Source organism: Psammomys obesus, unplaced genomic scaffold (assembly GCF_907164565.1).
Source record: "Psammomys obesus unplaced genomic scaffold, mPsaObe1.curated_primary_1811, whole genome shotgun sequence".
Lineage (NCBI taxonomy): Eukaryota > Metazoa > Chordata > Mammalia > Rodentia > Muridae > Psammomys > Psammomys obesus.
Window position 1 is genome coordinate 112439 of NW_026594418.1, and position 25676 is coordinate 138114.

The 25676-nt window shown below is 39.8% G+C and overlaps 1 protein-coding gene across 1 annotated transcript in view; it reads left to right on the forward strand.

The window, feature by feature from the left end:
• The first annotated feature begins 11351 nt into the window (after positions 1 to 11351).
• LOC129685411 (cytochrome P450 2J4-like) overlaps positions 11352 to 25676 on the forward strand; it is a 51969-nt gene continuing 37644 nt past the window's right edge. The window contains exons 1-2 of the mRNA XM_055618953.1: positions 11352 to 11567; positions 20251 to 20413. Coding sequence (XP_055474928.1) covers positions 11352 to 11567; positions 20251 to 20413 — 379 coding nt within the window. The remainder of the gene's footprint in view (positions 11568 to 20250; positions 20414 to 25676) is intronic.

A 25676-nucleotide genomic window follows, 5' to 3' on the forward strand; every position in this document is an offset into this window, starting at 1 on the left:
GGTCCTCCTCCTCTTCCCCCTGATCCTATTCTATCAGGTCTCATCAGGAGTGGCTGCATTGTCCTCCTCTGTGGCCTGGTAAGGCTACTCTTCCCTCAGGGGGAGGTGATCAAAGAGCAGGCCAATGAGTTCCTGTCAAAGACATTCCCTGTCCCCATTACTATGAAACCCACTTGGACACTGACCTGCCATGGGCTACCTCTGTGCAGGGGTTCCAGGCTATCTCCATGAGTGGTCCTTGGCTGGAGTATCAGTTTCAGAAAAGACCCCTGTGCCCAAACTTTTTGGATCTGTTGCTCTCCTTGTGGAGCTCCTGTCCTCTCCAGGTCTTACTATCTCCCACTTCTTTCATAAGATTCCTTGTACCCTGCCCAAAGTTTGGCTATGAGTCTCAGCACCTGCCTTGATACCCTTCAGGGTAGAGCCTTTCAGAGGCCCACTGTGGTAGGCTTCTGTCCTGTTCCCTGTTTTCTCCCTCCTCCGATGTCCATCTTCTTTGCCTTTCTGAATGGGGATTGAGCATCTTAGCCAGAGTCCTCCTCCTTGATTAGCTTCCTTGGTGTACAGATTTTAATATGTTTATCCTATGTTATACGTCTAATATCCACATATGAGAAATTAGAAACAACCTACACATTTCTCAGTTGAATGATGGATGAATAAACTTTGGTAATTTTACACAATGCTCAGGTCTTTAAAAATGACATCATGAGTGAGTGCATACCCTGTGTATCTTTCTGCTTCTGGGATACCTCACTCAGGATGGTCTTTTCCAGTTCCCACCATTTGCCTGTAAATTTCATGATTTCCTTGTTTTTTTATTGCTGAGTAATATTCCATTGTGTAGATGTACCACAATTTCTGTATCCATTCCTCCACTGAGGGGCATCTGGGCTGTTTCCAGCTTCTGGCTATTACAAATAAAGCTGCTACAAACATGGTTGAGCTAATGTCATTATTGTGTACTTGAGAGTCTTTTGGGTATATATTTGGGTATATGCCTAGTAGTGGTATAGCTGGATCTTGAGGAACCGCTATTCCTAGTTGTCTGAGGAAGCACCAGACTGATTTCCAGAGTGGTTGTACAAGTTTACATTCCCACCAGCAGTGGAGGAGGGTTCCCCTTTCTCCACAACCTCTCCAGCATGTGTTGTCACTTGATCTTAGCCATTCTGATGGGTGTAAGGTGAAATCTTAGGGTAGTTTTGATTTGCATTTTCCTTATGACTAAGGACGTTGAACATTTCTTTAAGTGTTTCTCTGCCATTCAATATTCCTCTATTGAGAATTCTGTTTAGCTCTGTACTCCATATTTTAATTGAATAACTTGATTTGTTGCTGTTTAACTTCTTGAGTTCTTTATATACATTAGATATTAGCCCTCTGTCAGATATAGGGTTGGTGAAAATCCTTTCCCAATCAGAAGGCATTTGTTTTGTTTTGACAACAAGAGCTGAGCAGTACTCCATTGTTTAAAAGTACCAAAGTTTATTCATCCATTATTCAACTAAGAAATGTGTAAGTTGTTTATAATTTCTGCTTATTATGACCAGATCAGCAAAGGACATGGTGGAGGAAGTGTCACTGTAGTTGGGTATACAAACAAGAGTAATTCAGTTAGGTTTAATAAAAATTGATTTTCATCATTTTCATGTAAATCCATAACAATGTCCATAGAACATGCAGAGTTTCATACTCCCATCAGCAATTGAGAAGTGTTTCCCTTATTCCACATCCTCACAAGCATGAGCTGCCATTAGTATTTTTGATATTAGCCATTCTGATAGATATAAGATGGAATATCAAAGTAGTTTTGATTTGCATTTCCTTGATGGCTAAGGATGTTGAATATTTCTTTAGGTGATTTTCAGCCATTTCTGTTTCCTCTATAGAGACTTCTCTGTTTAGATCTATACACCATTTTTAATAGGATTGTTTGGCTTTTTGACATCAAGTTATTGAGCTATCTATTTGTTTTGAATATTTAGCTTTCTGTCACATCTATAATTGGTAAGATTCTTTTCCCATTTGTGGGCTGCAGCTGATGGTTTCTTATTTGGTATAATTATATTGCTTTCTTAATACCCACATACACTTACGGTATATCTTTAAATACGGAAGCCAAATGATAGGAATAACTTTACTTGGTAAGAGTGGATGCAACTGGATTTTGAAATCAAGTTTCATGACAATATATTCAATTTCATTATGATTTATTAATAATATATTATATATCAAATATCAGTGATGAGCATGAAAAGTTGCAGGGCTTTCCCATTTCAGAGTACATGGTTTAGTCTTGAAGGCACTGGGAGAAGGGAGCTGTAAACACAAAAATACAATAGCATTAGTGTCCCCAATTTGAGAATGGATATCAAACACAAGATTTTTTAAAACATGTACAGCTCTAAAGGCCTTTCCTCACCTTCATGGCTGCACAGAAAATTTTATGGGGAAGGAATTATTTCATAAACTTCCCAATATTTCTTTCTCTCTATAAAGTGACAAGGATTACAGATTCACAAATGTGCCCACTCCCAAATCCCCCACACAAATACAATCTCTCTTTTCTGAGAATCTGCCGCTTTAAAAATGTAAGAACAGCCTCCTGTATACTACACACCTTAAATCCCAGCCCTGGAGAGGCAGAGTGAGGTGGATTTCTATGAGTTTAAGGCCAGCCTCATCAACATAGTTTCAGTCCAACCAGAACTACTTACTGAGATACTGTCTCACAGATAGATAGATAGATAGATAGATAGATAGATAGATAGATAGATAGATAAGATGGGGGATCATTTTTGAGACCTCAAAGCCTCTCTCTTCTCACAGCTCTCACAGAGAGTCTACTTGCCACTCCTCTCTTGCCAGTGAACACAGACATGTAACATAGGCCACTTTTTAATTATTTAGTCTCCTGGTATGAAACCTCCAACTCCATCTGAAACCTTTAAGAACAGACTTGACTCTTTGTTAGGGAGTATTAACAGCTCTTTTTTTGGAACTGTGCCATTCTGTCAGTGGCATTGATAATTATAATGAAACTCTCACCGGAAAAATAGTCAGTCTCAGGGATTCTCCCAAACACCTACCACCTTTTCTCTCAGTCCCTAAAATCTAACAAACTAACACATATACACACACACACACACACACAAAAATTAAGATAATAGGAATTCGGACCAGGAGAACACTGCATCTGAGGAGCAGGACAACATTTTCTGTACAGTGACCAAGAGAATGAACTCTGGGCCCTAAAACAACAGCGATCGTGTTTCCCAGGTGAAAGGAAACCCCCACAGTGTGGGAATCAGTCGGGTCCACTCTCAGGTCATCCCAGCCAGAACCCGGAAGAGATCCCGGGTCGCACAGTCACTAGGTCGCCAGCCCAGAGCAACACACCTGTGTGTCCTGATCACCTTCCCAGGCTGGACGATGGATACAAAAACACTAGAGACTGGGAGTCCCTGTCCTGAGAAAAACCCACAGGGAAGGAAGGAAATGGGACTGACCTCGGGTCACCCAGTCTTTCCCTGGAAAAGGTCCCTCCAAATGGTGGGTGCAGGCAGCCAGCACTGAACTGGGCTCCAGCTGCAAGCACAGAAACTTGCTGTGTGCCCAACTCTCTGTCAGAGACAGATCTGTGCACCCCAGGGCATCAGAAATTGGGAGTCCCTGTCAGGAGAAAACCCCACAGGGAAGGAAGCAAATAGGACAGACTTAGGCCACCCAGTATGTCCCTGGAAAAGGTCTGGGAGACCAACGCACCTGCCAACCAAGGGACTTGCTGTGCACCAACTAGCCTGCTACGCCCATGAGAGCTGTACTCACCTGCCACTGATTACTGGTTGGGTATTGGGACACAGAGCTCCAACCTCAGACCTACAGAAGCCTGGGATCTCCAAGATCAACCCCCAGATACTGCTCCAAGGGGCAACCAGTTATCCCTAACAAAACTGACCAAACCACAAGGCACCCATGGTTATAGCAGCAACTCACTAAATTTACAGCAAGAAACCCAGAAGCAGGGCAGCTGTCTCCAGGACTTCTCCAGGTGAGAGGAGAGCCCTCTTGACTAACAAGGACCACGATTACCACTCAGGTCTGTACGTCTGAGGTGAGCTGTGGCAATTCCTGAAAAACACCGGCCATTCAGTGACCATACCCAAAAAGCTGAGGAGGCTTCCTTCAAGACAAACCATCTCCCTTCCAAGGGGATTCTCTCCACCACAGGACTGCAGGAACCACCAAAAACTAACACCCAACACCTAAGGAAGCCCAGTGGTTAAAGGCCAGAATAAAAGCTCAACCAACAAAAGACAGAGCAATATGGCATCTCCAGAACCCAGTTATCCAGGGGCAATAAGCCCTGGATATGCCAGCATAATTGAAATTCAAGATGACCTAGCATCTATTATCATTAAGAGTATAATACAGGAAACAAATAAACTGCATAAAGAACTAGAGGAAGATAAAGTCAAACAGATTATGGCTATCCAGAAAGAAATACAGGAAGTTACACCCAAACAGTATGTGGCCTTTAGAGAGGAAATTTTAAATCATTGAAAGAAATAAAAGAAAAAGAGGATTATTCAAACAAACAGCTGAAGGAATTGAAGGAAAAACAGGAAAATACAGTCAGACAGGTGAAGGAAATCAACAAAACAGCTCAAGATATGAATATAGAAATGGCAAAATTAAAGAAAACACAAATGGAGGAAATTGTGGAGAGAAAGAACTTCGGGAAGAAAACAGGAACCACAGAGGAAAGCATAACCAATAGACTACAAGAGATGGAAGAAAGAATCTCAGGTGTGGAAGATACAATGGAAGAAATCAATGTGTCTGTCAAAGAAAATGTTAAATCTAAAAAAATTCCTGACACAGACTGTCCAAGAAATTTAAGACAACATGAAAAGACAAAATCTAAGAATAATAAGAATAGAGGAAAAAGAAGATTCCCTCCTCCAAAGCCCAGAAAATATTTTCAACAAAATCACTGAAGAAAATTTCCCCAACTTAAAGGAGAGGCCAATAGAATACAAGAGGCCTACAGAACACCCAATAAATTAGACCAAAAAGTAAAGTCCTCCTGCCACATAATAATCAAAACAGTGAGTATACACAACAAAGAAAAGATACTAAAAGCTGCAAGGGAAAAAGGCCAAGTAATATATAATGGCAAACCCATCAGAATCACACCTGACTTCTCAACAGAGACTATGAAAGCCAGAAGGGCCTGGACTGATTTCATGCAGGCCCTAAAAGAACACAGATGTCAGCCCAGGCTACTATACCCAGCAAAACTCTCAGTCCTGATAGACTGGGAAAACAAGATATTCAATGACAGAAACAAATTTCAACAATACCTACACACAAATTCAGCATTACAGAAGAGACTAGGAAGAAAAATACAACCCAAGAATACTAGCTACTTTCAAGAAAACACAGGAAATAATTAACCTCACTACAGTACAACAAAAAGCAACCAAGCACACAAACTTATTACCACAGCCAACAACAAAATCAAAGGATCTAACAGCCACTGGTCATTAATCTCTCTCAAAATCAGTGGACTCAATTCTCCAATAAAAAGACACAGACTAACAGAATGGATGCATGAACAAGACCCAGCAATCTGTTGCTTACAAGAAACACACTTAAATCACAAAGATGGACATTACCTGAAGGTAAAGGGCTGGCAGATGGTTTTCCAAGCAAATTGACCCAAGAATCAAGCAGGAGTAGCCATTCTAATATCTGATAAAATAAACTTTCAACCAAAATTAATCAAAAGAGATGGAAAAGAAACTTTATAGTCATCAAGGGAAAATTCCAGCAGGATGACATCACAATCCTGAATATCTATGCCCCAAATACAAGGGAACCCACATTTGTAAAGGAAACATTGATAAAACTTAAACCACACATAGATCCCCACACAGTAATAGTGGGAGACTTCACCACCCCACTCTCAACAAAGCACAGGTCAACAAAACAGAAAATAAACAAAGAAACAATTTCTCTAACAGAGGTCATAAACCAATTGGACCTAACAGATATCTACAGAACCTTAAACCCAAACAGAAAAGAATTTACCTTTTTCTCAGCACCTCAAGGAACCTTCTCCAAAATAGACCATATGGTTGGTCACAAAGCAAGCCTCAACAGATACAAGAAGATTGAAATAATCCCTTGTATCCTATATGATTACCATGGCCTAAAGCTGGACATCAACAACAACAGAAATAGCAAAAAGACTACACACACATGGAAACTGAACAACTTGCTACTAAATGAGAGCTGGGTCAGGGAAAAATAAAGAAATTAAAATCTTCCTAGAACTCAATTAAAATGAAGGCACAACATACCCAAACTGGTAGGACACAATCAAAGCAGTGCTAAGAGGAAAGCTCATACCACTAAGTGCCTTCAAGAAGAAATTCGAGACAGCTCATTCATACAACTTAATGGCTCATCTAAAAACCCTAGGAAAAAAAAAGAGGCAAACACACCAAAAAGGAATAGATGGTTGGAAATATTCAAACTCAGGGCTGAAATCAATGAATTAGAAACAAATAAAACAATTCAAAGAATCAATGAAACCAAGAGCTGGTTCTTTGAGAAAATCAACAAAATGGACAAACCCTTAGCCAAGCTAACTAAAAGGCAGAGACACCATCCAAATCAACAAAATCAGAAATGAAAAGGGAGGCATAACTACAGACACTGAGGAAATCCGAACATTCATTAGGACTTACTTCAAAAGCCTATATGCCACAAAATTTGAAAATCTAAATGAAATGGACAATTTTCTTGATCGATTTGACTCACCAAAGCTGAATCAGAACCAGGTAAATCAATTAAATAGTCCTATATCCCCCAAGAAAATAGAAGCTGTCATTGAAAATCTCCATCCAAAAAAAGCCCAGGACCAGATGGTTTCAGTGCAGAATTCTACCAGACATTCAAAGAAGAGCTAACTCCAGTTCTCTTCAAACTATTCCACAAAATAGAAACAGAAGGAATATTACCAAACTCATTCTATGAAGCCACAGTCACTTTGGTACCTAAACCTCACAAAGACCAAACATAGAAAGAGAATTTCAGGCCAATCTCCCTTATGAACATTAATACTGGCAAAAATACTCAAGAAAATACTGGCAAAGTAAATACAAGAACACATCAAAGATATCATCCACTATGACCAAGTAGGCTTCATCCAAGGTATGCAAGGGTGGTTCCATATATGGAAATCCATCAATGTGATCCACCATATTAACAAACTGAAAGAAAAAAACCACATGATAATCTCCCTAGATGCTGAAAAAGCATTTGACAAAATCCAACATCCATTCATGTTTAAAGTATTGGAGAGATCAGGAATACAAGGCACATATCTAAACATAGTGAAGGCAATATACAGCAAGCCTATAGCCAACATCAAACTAAACAGAGAGAATCTTGAAGCAATCCCACTGAAATCAGGAACAAGGCAAAGCTGCCCACTCTCTCCATATCTCTTCAACATAGTTCTGGAAGTCCTTGCTAGAGCAATAAGACAAATGAAGGGAAAGGAAGAAGTCAAAGTATCACTATTTGAAGATGATATGATAGTATGCCTAAGTAACCCCTAAAATTCTACCAGGGAACTCCTACAGCTAATAAACACCTTCAGCAAAGAGGCCGGATACAAAATTAACTGAAAAAAAAATCAGTAGCCCAGTTGGGGAAAAGGGAGGGAGGGTGGGATTGGGAGGGAATTGCAACTTTTAATAGTCACAGTGCTAATTGTCTTTAGGCCCAGGAAAAGGCTTCAAGACAAAGATGCTTTTGTTCATGGTGAGCATGCTTTTGTTAATACAATGATTATATTTTATATATTTCAGAGTTTATTTATATGTCTAATTTTCATATTCTTTTCTTCCTTGGTCAGGGGACACTACAGAGGACACAAGTGTATCTTTTCTAAGAAAGGGAGGTCTTAATATTTTATTCTTTTACAATTTATCCACACCACTTTTTGTCCATCTGTAGTAGAAAGAAGCTTTTAATTTGACCTGCTGCCAACTTCTCTAGCCTACTAAATATTGTTTGCCTTTTAACGTTTGTTTTATTCTGATTATTTTGTTCCTGAGTAAGTGTAGGGACAGATATGCTAAGAAAATCTTTAAGTCAGACTCTCATAAGAAGGATCTGGCATAATCATTTGAGTCACAACTTCCAGGGTGTAAGGAAGACCTAATTAGGCCCAGCTGAGGATATCTCCCTAAAAGCAGGAGAGGTAATACAGTCAAGACATTCCTGGGAAAGCTGAGAGGCAGTACTCCAGGGGAAAGATGTAAAAGATTCATAAGAAAATTTTCATCAATCCAATATCCCCACCAATATCGAAGTTCTACAAATCATAAAAGCTCCCCACCCACCAAGCATGCAACATGTAGAGATGAAGGCCAAAAGAGTGAGAGACTTCATCACAATGATTGCATCACTTGGCTCAGCTTTGCCAAACAGCTGTGCTGGCTTTATGACTTTCACTGTTCCCATTAGATATGACTGTGCCACAGAGAATTTCACCCAAATACAAAAGAATATACCTTCTTCTCATCATCCCACAGAACCTTCTCTAAAACTGACTATATAGTTAGTCTAAAGCAAGCCTCAGCAGATACAAGAAATTTGAAATAATCACCTTCTATCTTACCAGGAGAGGAGGATCTGGGGGAGAGCAGAAATGTGGGGGATTGGAGGTAATGGAAACTGCAGTCAGGATACAATGTACAAGGGAATAATAAATAAATAAATAAATAAATAAATAAATAAATAAACAAACAAACAAATGATAGATAGATAGATAGATAGATAGATAGATAGATAGATGGCAGATTCTTTAAAATATATATATATATATATATATATATATATATATATATATATATATATATATATATACAATGTTTTCTTTAGCACTTAGACAAGCCTACTACAAGTTTCAGTGATGAAAACCTTATCTGCAGCACTCTGGACCTCTTCTCTGCTGCAACAGAGACAACAATGACTGGGCACAGCAGTCATTTCTGAGACTCATACTCTAGTCAAGGACCACTCATAAAGATAGCCTGGAACCCCTACACAGAGGTAGCCCATGTTCAGTGTCTAAATGGGTTCCATAGTAATGGGGACAGGGACTGTCTCTGACAGGAACTTATTGGCCTGCTCTCTGATCATAACACACTGTGCTGGACTTTGCCCTACATGATCTTGAACCCAGAAGTTCATGGTGAGCATGTGGTGATTGCATCAAGACAAGGCAGAATGGTGCTTCTCAAAGTTGTTGCTCAGATGGGACCAGAAGCTAGAATAGTGGAGTGGAATACATGGAACAGTTGTGAGATGTGGTGTTTTGGGTAAAGGTGATGGCCTTCACATGGCCTTTTTGGACTGTGTTTGGTCTTGGATACAGACCTTATAGTCTATGCTTTGTAGGATCTTCAATTCTAGGGGCAAATAGAGCGGTCAACTGTCATTTTGGTAGATTCCAGTGACACTGTCCCATAAAAATTCAATCAGTCGCTTCTATTTTGTCCTAGATATCACCAAAATGCCTCAGTCTGCTTCCTAGCAACCTGCTGACATTACCCCTCTCTATCAAGACTCAACCATACACATTCTGCATGGTGATTCCCTGCATTAGCATTTTCTCCATTGGCATTGTCCTCAAGCTTAACTCTAAATACAGTACTGTGTTTTCCCTCTACCAAAAGTGTATTTCGGTTTTTTGAGCTTTTAGAAGAATCTTCTCAAATAGTACCCCATAAGATGTTTTTTGAATTCTGCTAAGAATATACCGCCTGGGAAATTGCTACCAATCTCTCCATCAATGGATACAATATGCCCCATCGAATTGTTTTATACACTCTTTATGTCTCCACCGGGACTTTCAGGCCTTCAGAAATAGTGACCTATTCCATTATTTTTTAATTTATTTTTCAGGACAGGTTTTCTCTGTGTTGTCTTGGATGTCTTGGACTCTCTTTGTAGACCAGGCTGGCCTCAAACTCACCGAGATCCTCCTGCTCCTGCTTTCCCCAGAGGGAGTTCCAGGACAGCCAGAACTATACAGAAAGCCCTGTCTCATGGATGAAGCAAATTTCAGTGGACTTCACCTCATTTATTGTCTGAGACAAATCTCTTAGAAAAAGAAGCACCTCATAGTCAATAGACAGTAAGACAATTAATGACAAAACAGGTGAATTCAAAAATACAACAGGAAAATAGGTGACATGTTTTTATTAAAACTAAACATTTCTTATCTATGCATCATTATATAAGTTCATAGTGAGTTCAGAATGAAAAAGATTGACAAGGCCTAAATTTAACAAGTTCCAAGAGCTTGCAACGAGAAATGTCTCCTCCATTAAGACTGACCTGACCACACATTTTCAGTCTATCCCTTATTTTCTAGTGAGTTCAGGAGAATAATTATGTGTTTCATTCCAGGATTAGTTGTCTATTTTCTGTGTATAAAGAGACCCATGACTTAATCTCTTGAGCTAGAGTGAAAGTGTACCTGAACCATAAGTCTGTTTCAAGCCTGTCTTTATTCTAATGAAGGTTATGTGTCAGTGGCAGGTGAAAAAAATCACGGAATCTCTAGAAGATTTATTCTGCAGGAGGGGATGAAAAAGCTACTTGAATCAATTTAGAAGTCATTATTATCAAGAGTTATGAAATCATCCTCATATTGGTTCTGCAAAAATATGCCTGACAGAGAAAAACAGTAACATCAGAGCATAGACAATGAAGAATTTTAATGTCATTTCATATATATGTGTGTGTGTTTATATATATACATATATAAAAATGCTTACATATACATGTACATATGTACATACATATACATGTACATATACAATTGCATAGCAAATGCAAGCATGGAAAAACACTCAGCAGCAAGAAGCAATCTAGAAATGAGTTCCCTAGGGACTTTGCCTAGTAGGGCACATCCATAACAAATATTGCAGCAATGGGCCACCTCCAGGAATTCAAGTGAAGTGCTTCCCTCAAATCCATCTCTGCATTATTAGCCTCTGGCATAGGAGTGCAGAGCACAGAGTAGACTGAGTGCAGGTTCTGAGGACCAAAGGGCTCTGTGGTTGCCTCCAGTATTATCTAGCGATGAGGAAGGGGCAGGACACAGAGATGGTGTGTGGCCAATAGGAATAGGGTGAACAAAGCAGGAAAGAGCGCCTCTGGAAAGACAGAGAGAGGGGTTGGTTGCCAGAACAGGGTGGAACTAAGGAGAGGGCTGTCAGTATTGCCAGGGAACTGGCTGAGCGCAGACCCTCACCATGACTGATCCAGAGGGCTCCTTGATGGCTGATATCTGGGCAAGGATCCATGTCTGGACTCTGGTGCTGGCCGCTCTCACCTTCCTTCTCCTGGCTGACTACCTCAAAAGCAGGCGTCCCAAGAACTACCCTCCAGGGCCCTGGCGCCTCCCCTTCGTGGGCAACTTGTTCCAGTTCAGTTTAGAGTTGTCACATCTGCATTTGGGGATCCAGCCGGTAAGAAAGGGAGAGGATGTCTCCCTGTGCCATGATCCAGTCCCGAGCCGTAGAAACAGAGATCCTGGTACTTGGCCCAGGAGGACCTGATTTTAGGCTAATGCTGGCTGCCTGCTAAACCAGCCAGTAGAGCTAATTTCTAATATCTCATTTAAGAGATAGGATATGCTTTGGTGTCGAAAAGCTGATTTTATTGTTCTTGCATGAATGATTTCCGTTGTTAGTCCAATGTGGTCTGACAGCACACTACGTATGCTTTCAATTAAGTACGTCAAGGTTGAGAGACAAATTAGCATTTCATCTTGATAAATAAGCTCTATTGCTTTAAGCAACGTATAAACATGTAGCTCTTAATTTATTCTGTGAAACACGCAAGAAAAACAAAGCATTTTTCTATATCACAAATTCTGTAAGATCAGTTCTCTCCCATTGATACTTGTCTAGCATTTCTACAAACTTGCTGGCTGCTTGCTTACAGACTTTATCAACTACAAAAAAAGACAAAAACAAGAGTGCACTTGAAGTTTCTAGCTCCACTGCGTGTTTGCCCATTTGTCTAGTCTATCTCCAGTCCACTTACTGACATTTTGTGTAAGGGGGGGGGTGTATACACATTTAAGATCAGCTTGTATTTTGACGCAGTGACCATCTTCCTTTGTCATGTCACTACTTATCTGTAGTAATTTCCTGTGCCCTGTGCCTAGACAGAATATATTTGGGCTATATTTGTAAATCATCTCTACTTTTTGGTACATTGCTTACTATTCCTCTCTCTTACCATACCTGGAGAGAGTATACCATTTTGTATACTTATTGTTATATAAGGATTTTTCCTCCTTAATTTTATTACTTTATTATTGTGCTTCACTTTCTTAACTCTCCCATTATAGCTTCCCTGTGTATTTCTTGATCACTTCTTAGTAGTTACCTTTTATTTCCTTTACTCTTTCATTACAACCTTTTAATCATCCTCCCAGCAGCTGTTCCATGTTACGAAATACACACGGGCAACTTATGAGACTTTGCTAACACCATTTTCCAAGTGACTACAAACATGGAGGATGCCTGTCTCCTTTCTATGACACAGCTGTCTCAAGTGTTGTCCTCACTCACACTGAGAACCACATCAGACACTAACCTACTCTTTAGTGTCCTGTGCAGCTGGAACTCAAAGCAGAAAAGCCTGAGGTCCTTCCTCCTTACTCATTTTCCCATAGCTCTGTCTTTTTTCTGACCCTTCAAGTTCACAGATTCCTTTCTGACTTCATACACTTCCTTTCTTTATTCCTTCAGAAAAGGCTGCAGCAGAAGAAAACTTCCTAGCTTTGCTCTATCTTAGAATGTCTTTCTCCTCCATTCCCACACTGACTTAACCCTGATTGTAGGACATTAGGTTGACAATCTCCTGCACTTAATGTTTTTAGATAGTATCTCACTTTGTTCTGGACTTTGTGGTTTCCCAATATGTGGTACGTTATTTTCTCCCTGATTTCAAGAGATTTTCTGTTTTATTTTTAGTTTCTGTACTGATGGTGGTGATTTTGCTTAATAAAGTCTGTGGGTTCTTTTCAGTTCTTCATGGCAGGACTGTATTTTGCCAGACTAGGATGTTTCTACCATTCTTTGAGTATTCTCTCAACACATTTTCTTGTTTGCTGGATGGCTGGGCACTGAAGCACAGCTTTGGCATCCCTGGTGCTGAGTCTTCCTGTTTAACATCTGCTTCCTCTGTCCTATGCAGGTGGGACTGCTTCTCACCTCTGCACAGCCCATAGTTATTCTCACCTTACTTCTCTGCTGAGCTCTTCTGTAAAATTCTCCACTTAGATCATTTCATCATTCTATCCTTGAATTTCCCTTTGCTTCCTATCTGTAACTTTCATTTCTTTGCTGAGACATGTACTCATTTGAAAAAAAAAAATGATAGTTGTTTAATAATCTTTCATTGTCTAGAATTCCAAAATGTATGATCTGAATAGGATTGAGATGTTCTGGTTTTAAGGGTAGAAATTTTACTTGCAGGCATACTCTCATGAGGCTCTGAATACTCACTTATTTGAGTGGTGATTCAAAAGCAAATGTAGGTTTTAAAGAGTCAATAGGGTGAATCTCGAGACCTCACCAAGTGTGGAACCTTCTCCCATTGTAATTTACCTGACAGTGTCATCATCCCAGTCTGCTGAGAATGAGGATAGCTGCAGACCATAGGACTCCCACAGAATAAGGGGTCACACAAATCAAAGATGTCTTTCTTCATCTTTTAGATGAGGAGGAGACATCTTTGTTACCATAAGAGAAGGTAGAAGATGAGAGCCCCAGCCCAGGCTCCTTTGCAAACTGTCATTGTAACAGTACACCTATGCACCTCCTCGTTGTTTTTCTTAGGGCTTAACCCAGGTTTGATACCAAGGCAGAGTAATAGGGCTCCACCTACGAGCAACCCATTGAAGGGTTGGAGAAATCCATGTGGTTTTATGGTGTTTGACTCAAAGACATACCAACAAGAAAGCAGAGATGTGGCTCCCTGATCTGTGCTTTCATGGCTTTTGGCTAAAGAATGCAAGCTTTATTTGGAGAGATCCTCTGTGTTCACTGTTGTTGTAATTAACATGATTTTAAAAATTGTTTTTCTCACCCCTGACTTGCTTAAAAATATTGATTATATCTTTCCTTTGCTACTAAATCGGATATGATTACAGGGCTTAAGTGAAATACCTAATGTTACAACAATGGCTCATGATGAAACTGATTCTGGACTCTTCTTCCCAGCTGAGTGATTTTTCATCATTTATTTTGTAAGTTACATGGCCAGATAACATTTCTTCAGCTCTATCCCTCATGTTGAAACAGAAGGAAACTGGCTTCATATCTTTACCAAGGGATGGCCTCTGCCTAGTGTTTGGGGAAGAGCTCATACTTTTATTAGTAGTATTTTCCTTCACTCATTGAAAATTTCATACATTTATGCAATGTATTTCTGTCGTATCCATCCACCATTATATCTTCTCAAGTCCATCTACTGCCCCCTACACTCTCACATTCCCAAATTTAAATGTACTTTTTATTGTTGATATCATAACCCCAGAGTCCAGATAATGTTGACTGTGGGTACAGGAGTGTGAGGGCATCTACTGGAGTACAGGAAGACTATCAACCTCAACATTCCCAAAGGAGACCGGTTGTCCCTCTGTCAATATCCAAACTATCCCTAGCCAGGGAAGGGGCCTCAGGGGCACCTCACTATTCATGACAGAATTTGAGGAAACTATCTTTTGAAATGTAGAGTGTAAACAGAACCCTTTAATGGCTGAGCTGTATCTCCAACCTGATGCTAGAATGAATGGCTTGATCCCCGGGAGGTCTTATGTATAACCCCAGATACTTTAAGTTGTTATCTGAAGAAGCCAAATCTTGACCGGGATTAATTATTTCACAGATCTCCTCCTCACTGATCAGGTATTTCATTCCATCTAGTCCTCCATAATGTTTTCTCAATCTTAGATGAGGAAATATTAAAATAGATGATTCATCCAAAGCTGAGAACTCATAGTTACTTGTATGTGTTAGTTTGACAGGGTATGAATCTCCTTATTAATCACTATCCACTGCAAAAGGCAGCTTGCCCGACCAAAGTAGATAACAATACAAATTTATTGGCAACGAATGTAAATGTTTAGAAGTCATTTTGAATGACTGCACAACCATACCTTTACCTGTAGGACCTATGATCTCTCAGCCATGTGTTTTTACCACATATAGAGTACCAGGCATTAACTCTTTACTGTGATAAATTCCTTATTTCCAATCATGAAGTGCTTGGTTACCCTATGACTGCCATACCACTATTGCACTCTAAATCTGCACTAAATTTCCGCAAGTGTTATTTTTTAAAAAAATGAGTGTTTTACAGGATAAGCATATCGTCAATAAATTTTAAGGCAAAGCCAAGATGCCTATCACAGATATCATACTCATTATTGTGCTTTTCTTATAACCATTTTTTCTTAGTAAATGAGAGCAGCAAACTAGAGGGAAGCCAATTATGTTTCTTTAGTTTTGGGGTTGTTTGTTTTGGAGAAAGTGTTTTATTTATTTTATGTATGAGTGCTTTGTCTGCATGTATGCATGCTACCAGAAGAGAGTATCTGATCCAATTATACCTATAATATAGCTACAAGCTACCATGTACTTGCTGGTATTTGAACTCAGGGCTTCTAGAAGAGCAGAGCACTCAGAACACTAAACTGTTGAACACCTCTCCAGCCCTGCCAATTAGTTTTTTGATAACAGAGATTATTTATGTGACCTTCTGGCTAGATGAGCCTATCTGACTGCTCTCTGGGCTCTACCACTTTATCCCTTTGTTGTTGCTATTACCCTCTTATAAAATACAATCCCTATAATACAAATAGCAAGGATAATTTTATTTTTGTTTTTATCATAGTTTTTTTTAATCTTTTATTTTTTTTTATTAATTACACTTTATTCATTTTGTATCCCCCCATGAGCCCCTCCCTCCTCCCCTGCCGATCCCACCCTCCCTCCCCTTTCTGCATGCATGCCACTCCCCAAGTCCACTGATAGGGGAGGTCCTCCTCTCCTTCTTTCTGATCTTAGTCTATCAGTTCTCATCAAAAGTGGCTGCATTGTCCTCTACTGTGGCCTGGTAAGGCTGCTCCCCCCTCAGGGGGAAGTGATCAACGAGCAGGCCAATCAGATTATGTCAGAGGCAGTCCCTCTTCCCATTACTATGGAACCCACTTGGACACTGAACTGCCATGGGCTACACCTGTGCAGGGGTTCCAGGTCATCTCCACAAATAGTCCTTGGTTGGAGTATGAGTCTCTGGGAAGTTCCCTGTGTTCAAATTATCTTGTTCTGTTGCTCTGCTTGTGGAGTTCCCGTTCCCTCCAGCTCTTACTATTTCCCACTTCTTACATAAAATTCCATTCACTCTGCCCATCAGTTGGCCATCAGGCTCAGCATCTGCTTTGACAGTCTATACTGCAGAAGCTTTCAGAGGCCCTCTGTGGCAGGTTTCAAGGTTGTTTCCTGTTTTCTTCTGGCTTTCAGAGGCCCTCTGTAGCGGGTTCCGAGGTTGTTTCCTATTTTCGTTTTCTTCTGATGTACATCCTCTTTGCCTTTCAGGATGGGGATTGAACATTTTAGTTAGGGTCCTCTCTTTTGCTTAGTTTGTTTAGATGTACAGCTTTTAGTGGGTTTATTCTATATTGTATGTTTATATGAGTGAGTATATACCGTGAGTGTCTTTTTGCTTCTGGGTCAACTCACTCAGGATGATCCTTTCCAGGTCCCACCATTTACCTGCAAATTTCATGATTTCCTTATTTTTCATTGCTGAGTAATACTCCATTGTATACATGTACCACAGTTTTATCGTAGTTTTTATGAGAACCAAATTAAGGATGAGAAGGAATACAATCTGAACATCATATATTGGAAAATCAAAACACCGAAAACCTCACAAATTTTTCCCCAAAGTAAACATATATTAAGAAGCATAATCTGGACTCAAGCAGCTTAGCATTCTCTCCATCCAAATTAGTATATACTCCCTGGGTAATCCTTCCTACTCAGAGGCCTTTGGGTTTCTGGCTCAGACTCGGCAAGTTCACTACTGCAGCTGGCAGCAAGATGCCTCAGCAAAGGGTGCTCAGCAGTCTTGCTTCCCACCTCACTTTTCATGAGCAGCTATTTCTTCCAGGAGCCTGACCTCATACTGGTTCTCTCATGTGATTCCTGACTTTCTCTCTTTTAATAAGTGATAAATATTGTAATACAAAGCTAAACTTACCAAACTTCCTAGCACTTAGCACTGACCTCTGGCTGGATGTTGTTTACCATGAAGTTGGAAATATCTGAATTCATTTTCCAGAACCTACATTTTAAAAGCCCAGTGTAACAGCCTACAATTATAACCTCAGTATTAGAAAAAAAATAGACAAGTAAATCACCATAAATTACTAGCTAGCTAGCACAGCTTTCTCAGGCCAGTGAGAGAAACTGACTCACATAAACCAAGGTTTATGACCCCTCAGAAAGGTGCCTGGGGATGACTCTGGTCTTTATACATAAATGTAAACATAAACATGCAAATAATGATACACAACAATTAAAAAACATTTAATTCTAATGCCACAGGGGTTCTTCTGTGAAAACACACACTCAAGTGTACACACACACACACACACACACACACACACACACACACACACCTCACTCCCCAACGATTTAAGAATTCAGGCTAATTTATTTTTTTATTCATTACAGTTTATTCACATTATATCCCATCTGTAGCCCCTTCCCATGTCCCCTCCCAATCCTGCCTTCGCACCCACTTCTCCTTCCATGCCCCTCCCCTAGCCCACTGATAGGGGAGGTCCTCCTCCCCTTCTATCTGACCCTAGCTTATCAGGTCTCATCAAGGCTGGCTGCATCATCTTCCTCTGTGGCCTGGCAAGGCTGCACACCCAAAGTGAGGTGATCAAAGAGTCAGCCACTGAGTTCATGTCAGAAATAACCTCTGCACCCCTTACTAGGGAACCTATTTGGAAACTAGGCAGCCAATGGGCTTCCTTTGAACAAGGGTGTCTAGGTTCTCTCCATGCATGGTCCTTAGTTGGGGTATCCACCTCTACAGCCCCCCCCTGGGCCTAGGTGTTTTGTATCTGTTATTCTCCTTGTGGAGGTCCTGTCCCCTCCAGGTCTTTCTATCTCCCTTTTCTTCTATAAGGATTCCAGCACTCTGCCCAACATTTGGCTATGAGTCTCAGTATAAATTATAAAAAAAGAAGAACAAGAAAAATAAGAAGAAGAATGATTCAAGCTAAAATCTATTCTTAGCTACTTTCTATAAGAGAGGTAATTGGTACTAATTTTTTTTCTTTTTTTCTTTCTGGGAGAATTGTTTTGTTGTGTCTTAAGTTTAAGAGCTTTAATAGAGTGAAATCTTTTCAAAGTTGCATTGTTAGTCTTCATTGCTCAGTGTCTTCCCTCACTAATCCTTGGAATGTAATTCTCTCTTTCTTCTACATATTCCTTCTGCTGAACCTTGCCTTTTTACACTACATTTGAAGATTTTGTTCCTATTATTAATGCCATGTCTGTATTGCTTCCAGTAAACACTATATTTTTATTTTAATTCATTCTTCATAATTTTTATTAGTTCCATTTTAAGCCTGTTTTAGCCTTCTTAACTTCCTTATTAAAATGCTGTGGGTATGTGAATTTTTTGCTGGTATGCATGTCTGTGTATGACATGCATGCCAGGTTCCCACAGAGACCAGAAGATGTTGGATTTCCTGGAATTGGAATTACAGTGGAAACAGCCAAGTGAGTACTGGGAATAGAACCCAGAAGAAGACCAACCTTACCATTGAGTCATGTCTGCTGACCTGACCTATCTTCTCTTTTCTTCTTTTGAAATTATTTTTTATTGGCTTAATGTTGCACAATGAAAAGCATGACCTGCCTTACGGCATATCCTAAGACATCACTTGGGCTGTTTAGTCCACAGGAATCCATTGCAAACAGAACTGACCCATTTGAGAATCATAAGGTTAGAGCTCTAGAGGTCAATAGACCTGCTCATCTTTACTTGGTTGGGAACAATATAAAGCTTAGTAATGTAATTTCACTGAACTAGAAATATACATCGGCAGAGAACTGATAAAATGGAGAAAGTCATTCACCTCAGTCCTTAGCCTCTGGATCCTTCTCAAGTTCAGACACAAAATCTGGGTGCTATATGTTGCCAATGAAAAGTCAGTAAACCTAAACCAGATTTTCAGTTGTTTCCAGAACTTCTTTGTTGGGCATTCACACAGAAAATTAGAAACATACTTGATTTTTATGGCTCCATTACTGATATAAAAGACATGCACTCATTGGTTCTGCCCTTTTGAGCAAAATAGGGCTGACTCACTGGAGTTAAATGGTGTAATTAAGGACCGTGGATGAAGAACAAAAGGAAGATTGAGTCCAGGCTCTGTCTTTAATGTGGGTGCAAGATTCTCAGATGAAACCCCCTCATTATATCTGTTTTGACACTGTTCGCATAGGTTTAAGTCTCAAAGTGGTAGGGTGACAGTGCATGAAGATGGGGATGGTGTAAAGGACCAAAGTTGCCTGAAGCAACTGAACTCCTCTGTTTGATACCACTGTTGGACAAGACACCACTGCTGCAGTTACACAGGATAGCATTGTTACAGTTAGACAAGAGACCACTATGGCAGTTAGACAAAAGTCAGAGGTGGGATCTACATCTACATAGTTCTCACTCTTGAGCACACAGGTAGATGAAACTTCGATGTTGCTCACACACTGTCATTCAAACTAGCCATGGTTTGTACATTGTGCATTTCATGAACACTCTCATTTTCTCCCAAATACCTTCTCATCCTCATGTCTGTTCCTCACACTCAGTCATACTCACCTATATCAATGATTTTTAATGAAATACATTCGTGTTTAATTGAATTTGAATTTCGTTCAGAGGAGGAAAAACCATTTTCAGAAACACTTCCACAGATGAAGGTGCATCCCTCCATTTACGTTATCACACAGACCTCTCCACATGAGTCCGTGGAACACACCCTTTTCTGCCATCCCTTGACACACTGACACAGGCACACTCAACTGTGACTATTGAAATGTTTTTCAGTTTGTGAAGAAGTATGGAAACATAATTAGCCTGGATTTTGGTAACATCTCCTCAGTGGTCATAACTGGACTGCCCTTAATCAAAGAAGCTCTCACTCACATGGAACAAAACTTTTTGAAACGCCCCATTTTACCTAGCAGAAAACGTGTTTTTAAAAACAATGGTAAGTTTAATTGACAACACTCTTGACTTCAGTGGGTTATTTAGAACGACATGAATTTGGATGGAAAATGGAACACATATTTGGAAAGATTCAAGTGGGAGCTGGAGGGAGGGAGTGGAAAAGAGATATGACCAATACTATTACACATCTATGAAATTTTCAGTGAGAAAGTGTGCACATAAAATTAAGTTTCTAGCACAATAAAAGATGTAAGTATGATATGGTAATGGTACCTCTATGTCTGTAATTTTACACCATTCCTGTAAACCAAATCCTTCATGAAATATCATCATTAAAATCAGCTGGATGCCACATTTTCTAGATAAAAATGACTGTCAGAAGACTGGCAGTTTTCTCATAAAATTAGGAATAGTGCTACCTTAAGATCCAGCTATACCATTCCTAGGCATATATCCAAAATCTGCTCAACTGTGCAACAAGGACATTTGCTCACCAATGTCCACAGCAGCTTTATTCATAATAGCCAGAATCTGGAAACAACCCAGATGTCCCTCAACTAAGGAATGGATACAGAAATTGTGGTACATTTACAAAATGGAATACTACTCAAATTTTAAAAACAAGGAAATCATGAAATTTGCAAGCCAAATATCATCTTGAGTGATATAACCCAGAAACAGAAAGACACAGATGGTATATACTCACTCATAAGTGGTTATTAGACATATAATATAGGATAAACATACCAAAATCTATACTCCTAAAGAAGGTAAACAACAGGGAAGACGCTAGGGAAGATGTTAATTCTCATTCAGACAAATGCGATAGACATCGGAAGCAGGAGAAGGCAGGGAACAGAACAGGATCCTACCACAGAAGGCCTCTGAAAGACTCTACCGATCGAGGTATTGAAGCAGAGGCTGAGATCCATAACCAAACTTTGGGCAGAATGCAGTGAATCTTATGAAAGAAAGGGAAGATAGAAATACCTGGAGAGAATAGGAGTTCCAAAAGGAGATGAACAGAATAAAAAAAAAAAAAAAGTGAGTCCTACAGTGAATGATACCCCAACCAAGGACAATTCATGGAGAGGACCTAAAACCCCAGCTAAGATGTAGCCCATAGATTCAGTTTCCAAGTGCTAAGAGGAACAGGGGCTTTCTCTAGAATGAACTCAGCAGCAGGCTCTCTGATCACCTCCCCCTGGAGGTGAAGCCTTGCCAGTAAACAGAGAAAGACAATGCAACCAGTCTTTTTGAGACGTGATAGGCTATGGTCAAAGAGAAGCGGAGGAGGACCTCCCTACCAGTGGACTAGGTGAGAGGCATAGGGGGAGAAGAGGGAAGGAGGGTGGAATTAGGAGGAGACTGGACAGGGGGCCACAGCTTGCATACAAATTGGATAAATTGTACTAAAAGATAATTTAAAAAAATAAACTGATATCACAGAAGAAGAAGAGGAGGAGGAGGAGGAGGAGGAGGAGGAGGAGGAGGAAGAGGAGGAGGAGAAGAAGAAGAAGAAGAAGAAGAAGAAGAAGAAGAAGAAGAAGAAGTAGAAGTAGAAGAAGAAGAAGACTGGCAGTGTCTCAGTGTCTCCCAATATGAAAGAGAAGCCATGTGTCTTGCAAATTAACCCTAGAGGTAGAGGCATGGGTGGGAAGTGTGCTCTCATGACCCTTTTCCTGCTACAGTACTCTGCCTTTGGAAAAAAATGTGAGTCAGCTTCTTGCAGCTGCTGCTCTCCTTGCATATGTCTCCTTAAACTGTGTCACTAAGGCTGTGCCACATTGGGATCTTTAGCCTTCCAGATAGTGTTAAAATAGACTAGCATGAGTGCAAAAAGTGATCATTAAATCATGTTATGTGTTTGAAATTTGAAAACAGACTTCGGTTGTATTAGCCTAAAAAGCTTCACTGTTAACAATATCCTAATTACTCTTTGAAACAATCAATTGTTAATTATACATTCTTGACTAGATTATCTGCTATGAGAAGCCCAGTCATCAGCATTAGTGATTAGTAGTGAGCAGAATAAATAAAAAATCATTCTTGTTGTGTGACATATGGTATCTGAAAGACCTATTTAGGTGGAAATAAAACAGCTGGGGTTAGCTAAAAAGCCCATCTCTTAGTTTCATCAGAACCTCAGGTGAAGTTCTTGAGTGGTGTTAGATAGAGAAGATCATTTTGAGGCTGATTTAGGATGCCAGATAACAAAGGAAGGATACCAAAGATATAATTTTAAGTCATAAAAGAAGGAGTTTGAACACTCAAGGTGACTAAAAAAATAGAAATAACAGTAGGTTAGAGTAGGCTGATAACATTAAAAAGTCATGAAATGAAGTCATTCAAGAGAGAAGCCATCATGACATATGACTCAGCTAGAAAGTGGGGTTCTTAGGGGGTTATCACAGGGATGTGTGATGAAAACAGGAATAATGACAGGAAACAAGATGATTGATGGTGTTGGTTTTTAATCTAGAGTTTCAGAAATGCAATAATGATTTTTGTCACATACATGCTGAGCCTAATTCCAATATCTGGCAAAGTTTACATTCAGCAGTGTGACTCAGGATTGTGTACCATTTGGGACAAAATTACAGTTACCATCAGAAAAAGTTGGTTAAATTATAGGAGTTCATTAGATTTTCTGAAAGAAAACATGGTATGAAAGGTATATTTTAGACATATTCCTTTTTTAATTTTTTTAACTTTTATTAACTACACTTTATTCACTTTGTATCCCCCCATAAGCCCCTCCCTTCTCTGCTCTCAACCTCACCCTCCCCCCCTTCTTCATGCATGCCCCTCTCCAAGTGCACTGATAGGGGAGGTCCTCCTCTCCTTCTTTCTGATCTTAGTCTATCAGCTCTCATCAGAAGTGGCTGCATTGTCTTCTTCTATGGCCTGGTAAGGCTGCTCTCCCCTCAGGGGGAGGTGATCAAAGAGCAGGACAATCAGATTATGTCAGAGGCAGTCCCTCTTCCCATTATTATAGAACCCACTTGGACACTAAACTGCCATGGGCTACATTTGTGCAGAGGTTCTAGGTTATCTCCATGCATGGTACTTGGTTGGAGCATGAGTCTCTGAGAAGACTCCTGTGTTCAAATTTTCTGGTTCTGTTGCTCTCCTTGTGGACTTCCTGTCCTCTCCAGATCTTACTATTTCCCACTTCTTACATAAGATTCCTTGCACTCTGCCCAACAGTTGGCCATAAGCCTCAGCATCTGCTTTGATAGTCTGCAGGGCAGAGTCTTTCAAAGGCCCTCTGTGGCAGATTCCTAACTTGTTTCCTGTTTTCTTCTTGTAGGTAGGTATCTATGTGTTCCAATTCAAGTTCTTCTGGTTCTAAAAGCTCCACTTTGATTAGTAGACATATAAGCCTATTTATATCAGTGAGTATCAGGAATGTACTCATGTTTAAGAGAAGGCAAACTTTTGCCTTTTGGGATGGGGATTGAGCATTTTAGTCAGGGTCCTCTCTCTTGATTAGTTTCTTTAGATGTAGAGATTTTAGTAGGTTTATCCTATATTATATGTCTATATGAGTGAGTATATACTGTGTGTGTCTTTCTGCTTCTGAGACAGCTCACTCAGAATGATCCATTAAATTAGTTAGAAGAAAAAATGGGGAAGACCCTAGAACTCATTGGTACAGGGGACAGCTTCCTGAATAGAACACCAACAGCACAGACTCTAAGATCAACAATCAATAAATGGGGCCTCATGAAACTGAAAAGCTTCTGTAAAGCAAAGGACACTGTCATCAAAACAAAACGAATGCCTACAAATTGGGAAAGAATCTTCACCAACCCTTTATCTGACAGAGGACTAATATCCAGTATATATAAAGAACTAAAGAAGCTGAAAAGCAGCAAACCAAGTAATCCACTTAAAAAATGGGAAACAGAGCTAAACAGAGAATTCTCTGTAGAGGAATAGTGAATGGCAGAGAAACACTTAAAGAAATGTTCAAAATCATTAGCCATTAGGGAAATGCAAATCAAAACGACCCTAGATTTCACCTTACACCCATCAGAATGGCCAAGGTGAAAAACTCAAGTGACAACACATGCTGGAGAGGTTGTGGAGAAAGGGGAACCCTCCTCCACTGCTGGTGAGAATGTAAACTTGTACAACCACTCTGCCAATCAATCTGGCGCTTTCTCAGACAACTAGGAATAGCGCTTCCTCAAGATCCAGCCATACCACTCCTACGCATATATCCAAAAGAGGCTTAAGTAAGTACACAATAAGGACATTTGCTCAACCATGTTTGTAGCAGCTTTATTTGTAATAGCCAGAAGCTGGAAACAGCCCAGATGCCCCTCAACTGAAGAATGGATGCAGAAATTGTGGTACATCTACACAATGAAATATTACTCAGCAATGAAAAATAAGGGAATCATGAAATTTCCAGGTAAATGGTGGGACCTAGACATATTCTTAAAAGAACTTCAATGTTTGAGGATTTGATAGCACAAATAAAAAAAAAGAAAAGTTATAGGAAATATCTGGCAAAGAAGTGGGCAAAAAAAAAAAAACTGTAACTGAAAAAAAAATTCTGTAACTGAAGGATCAAGAATGAAACAGAGAGTTTCAGAAAACAAATAATTGTGTTGATGTAAGAAAACATAAGATGGAGGCTACGAGCTATGTTTAAAGTGTTGAACATTCTTCTGAAGGGTAAGACATGGATTGCATTGTGTGTGCTCTGAGACATGATGGATGTTGAGTACATTGCACAGCAGCATGTTCTTCTCCCCTTCCTGCTCCCACCTTGTGTGTCTATGTGTTTGTGTGTGTGAGAGAGCAAGAAATATCATCCTTCTTAACTTCTTGAGACATTTTGTCATCTTTTTATTTTTTTATTAATTACACTTTATTCACTTTGTATCCCCCCATAAGCCTCTCCCTCCTCCCCTCCCGATCCCACCCTCCCTTCCCCTTCTTCATGCATGCCCCTCCCCAAGTCCACTGATAGGGGAGGTCTTCCTCTCCTTCCTTCTGATCTTAAAGTATGTATTTTATAAAACCTCTCCTCGTCTGCTTTTTTTTCTTCCATATAGAAGTTTGCCTTCTCTTAAACATGAGTACATTCCTGATACTCACTGATATAAATAGGCTTATATGTCTACTAATCAAAGTGGAGCTTTTAGAACCAGAAGAACTTGAATTGGAACACCTAGATACCTACCTACAAGTTGTCTTTCTAAGTTTACTTTTCTTTTTTTTGTTTGTTTGTTTTATTATTATTATTATTATTAATTACACTTTATTTACTTTGTATCCCCTCCATA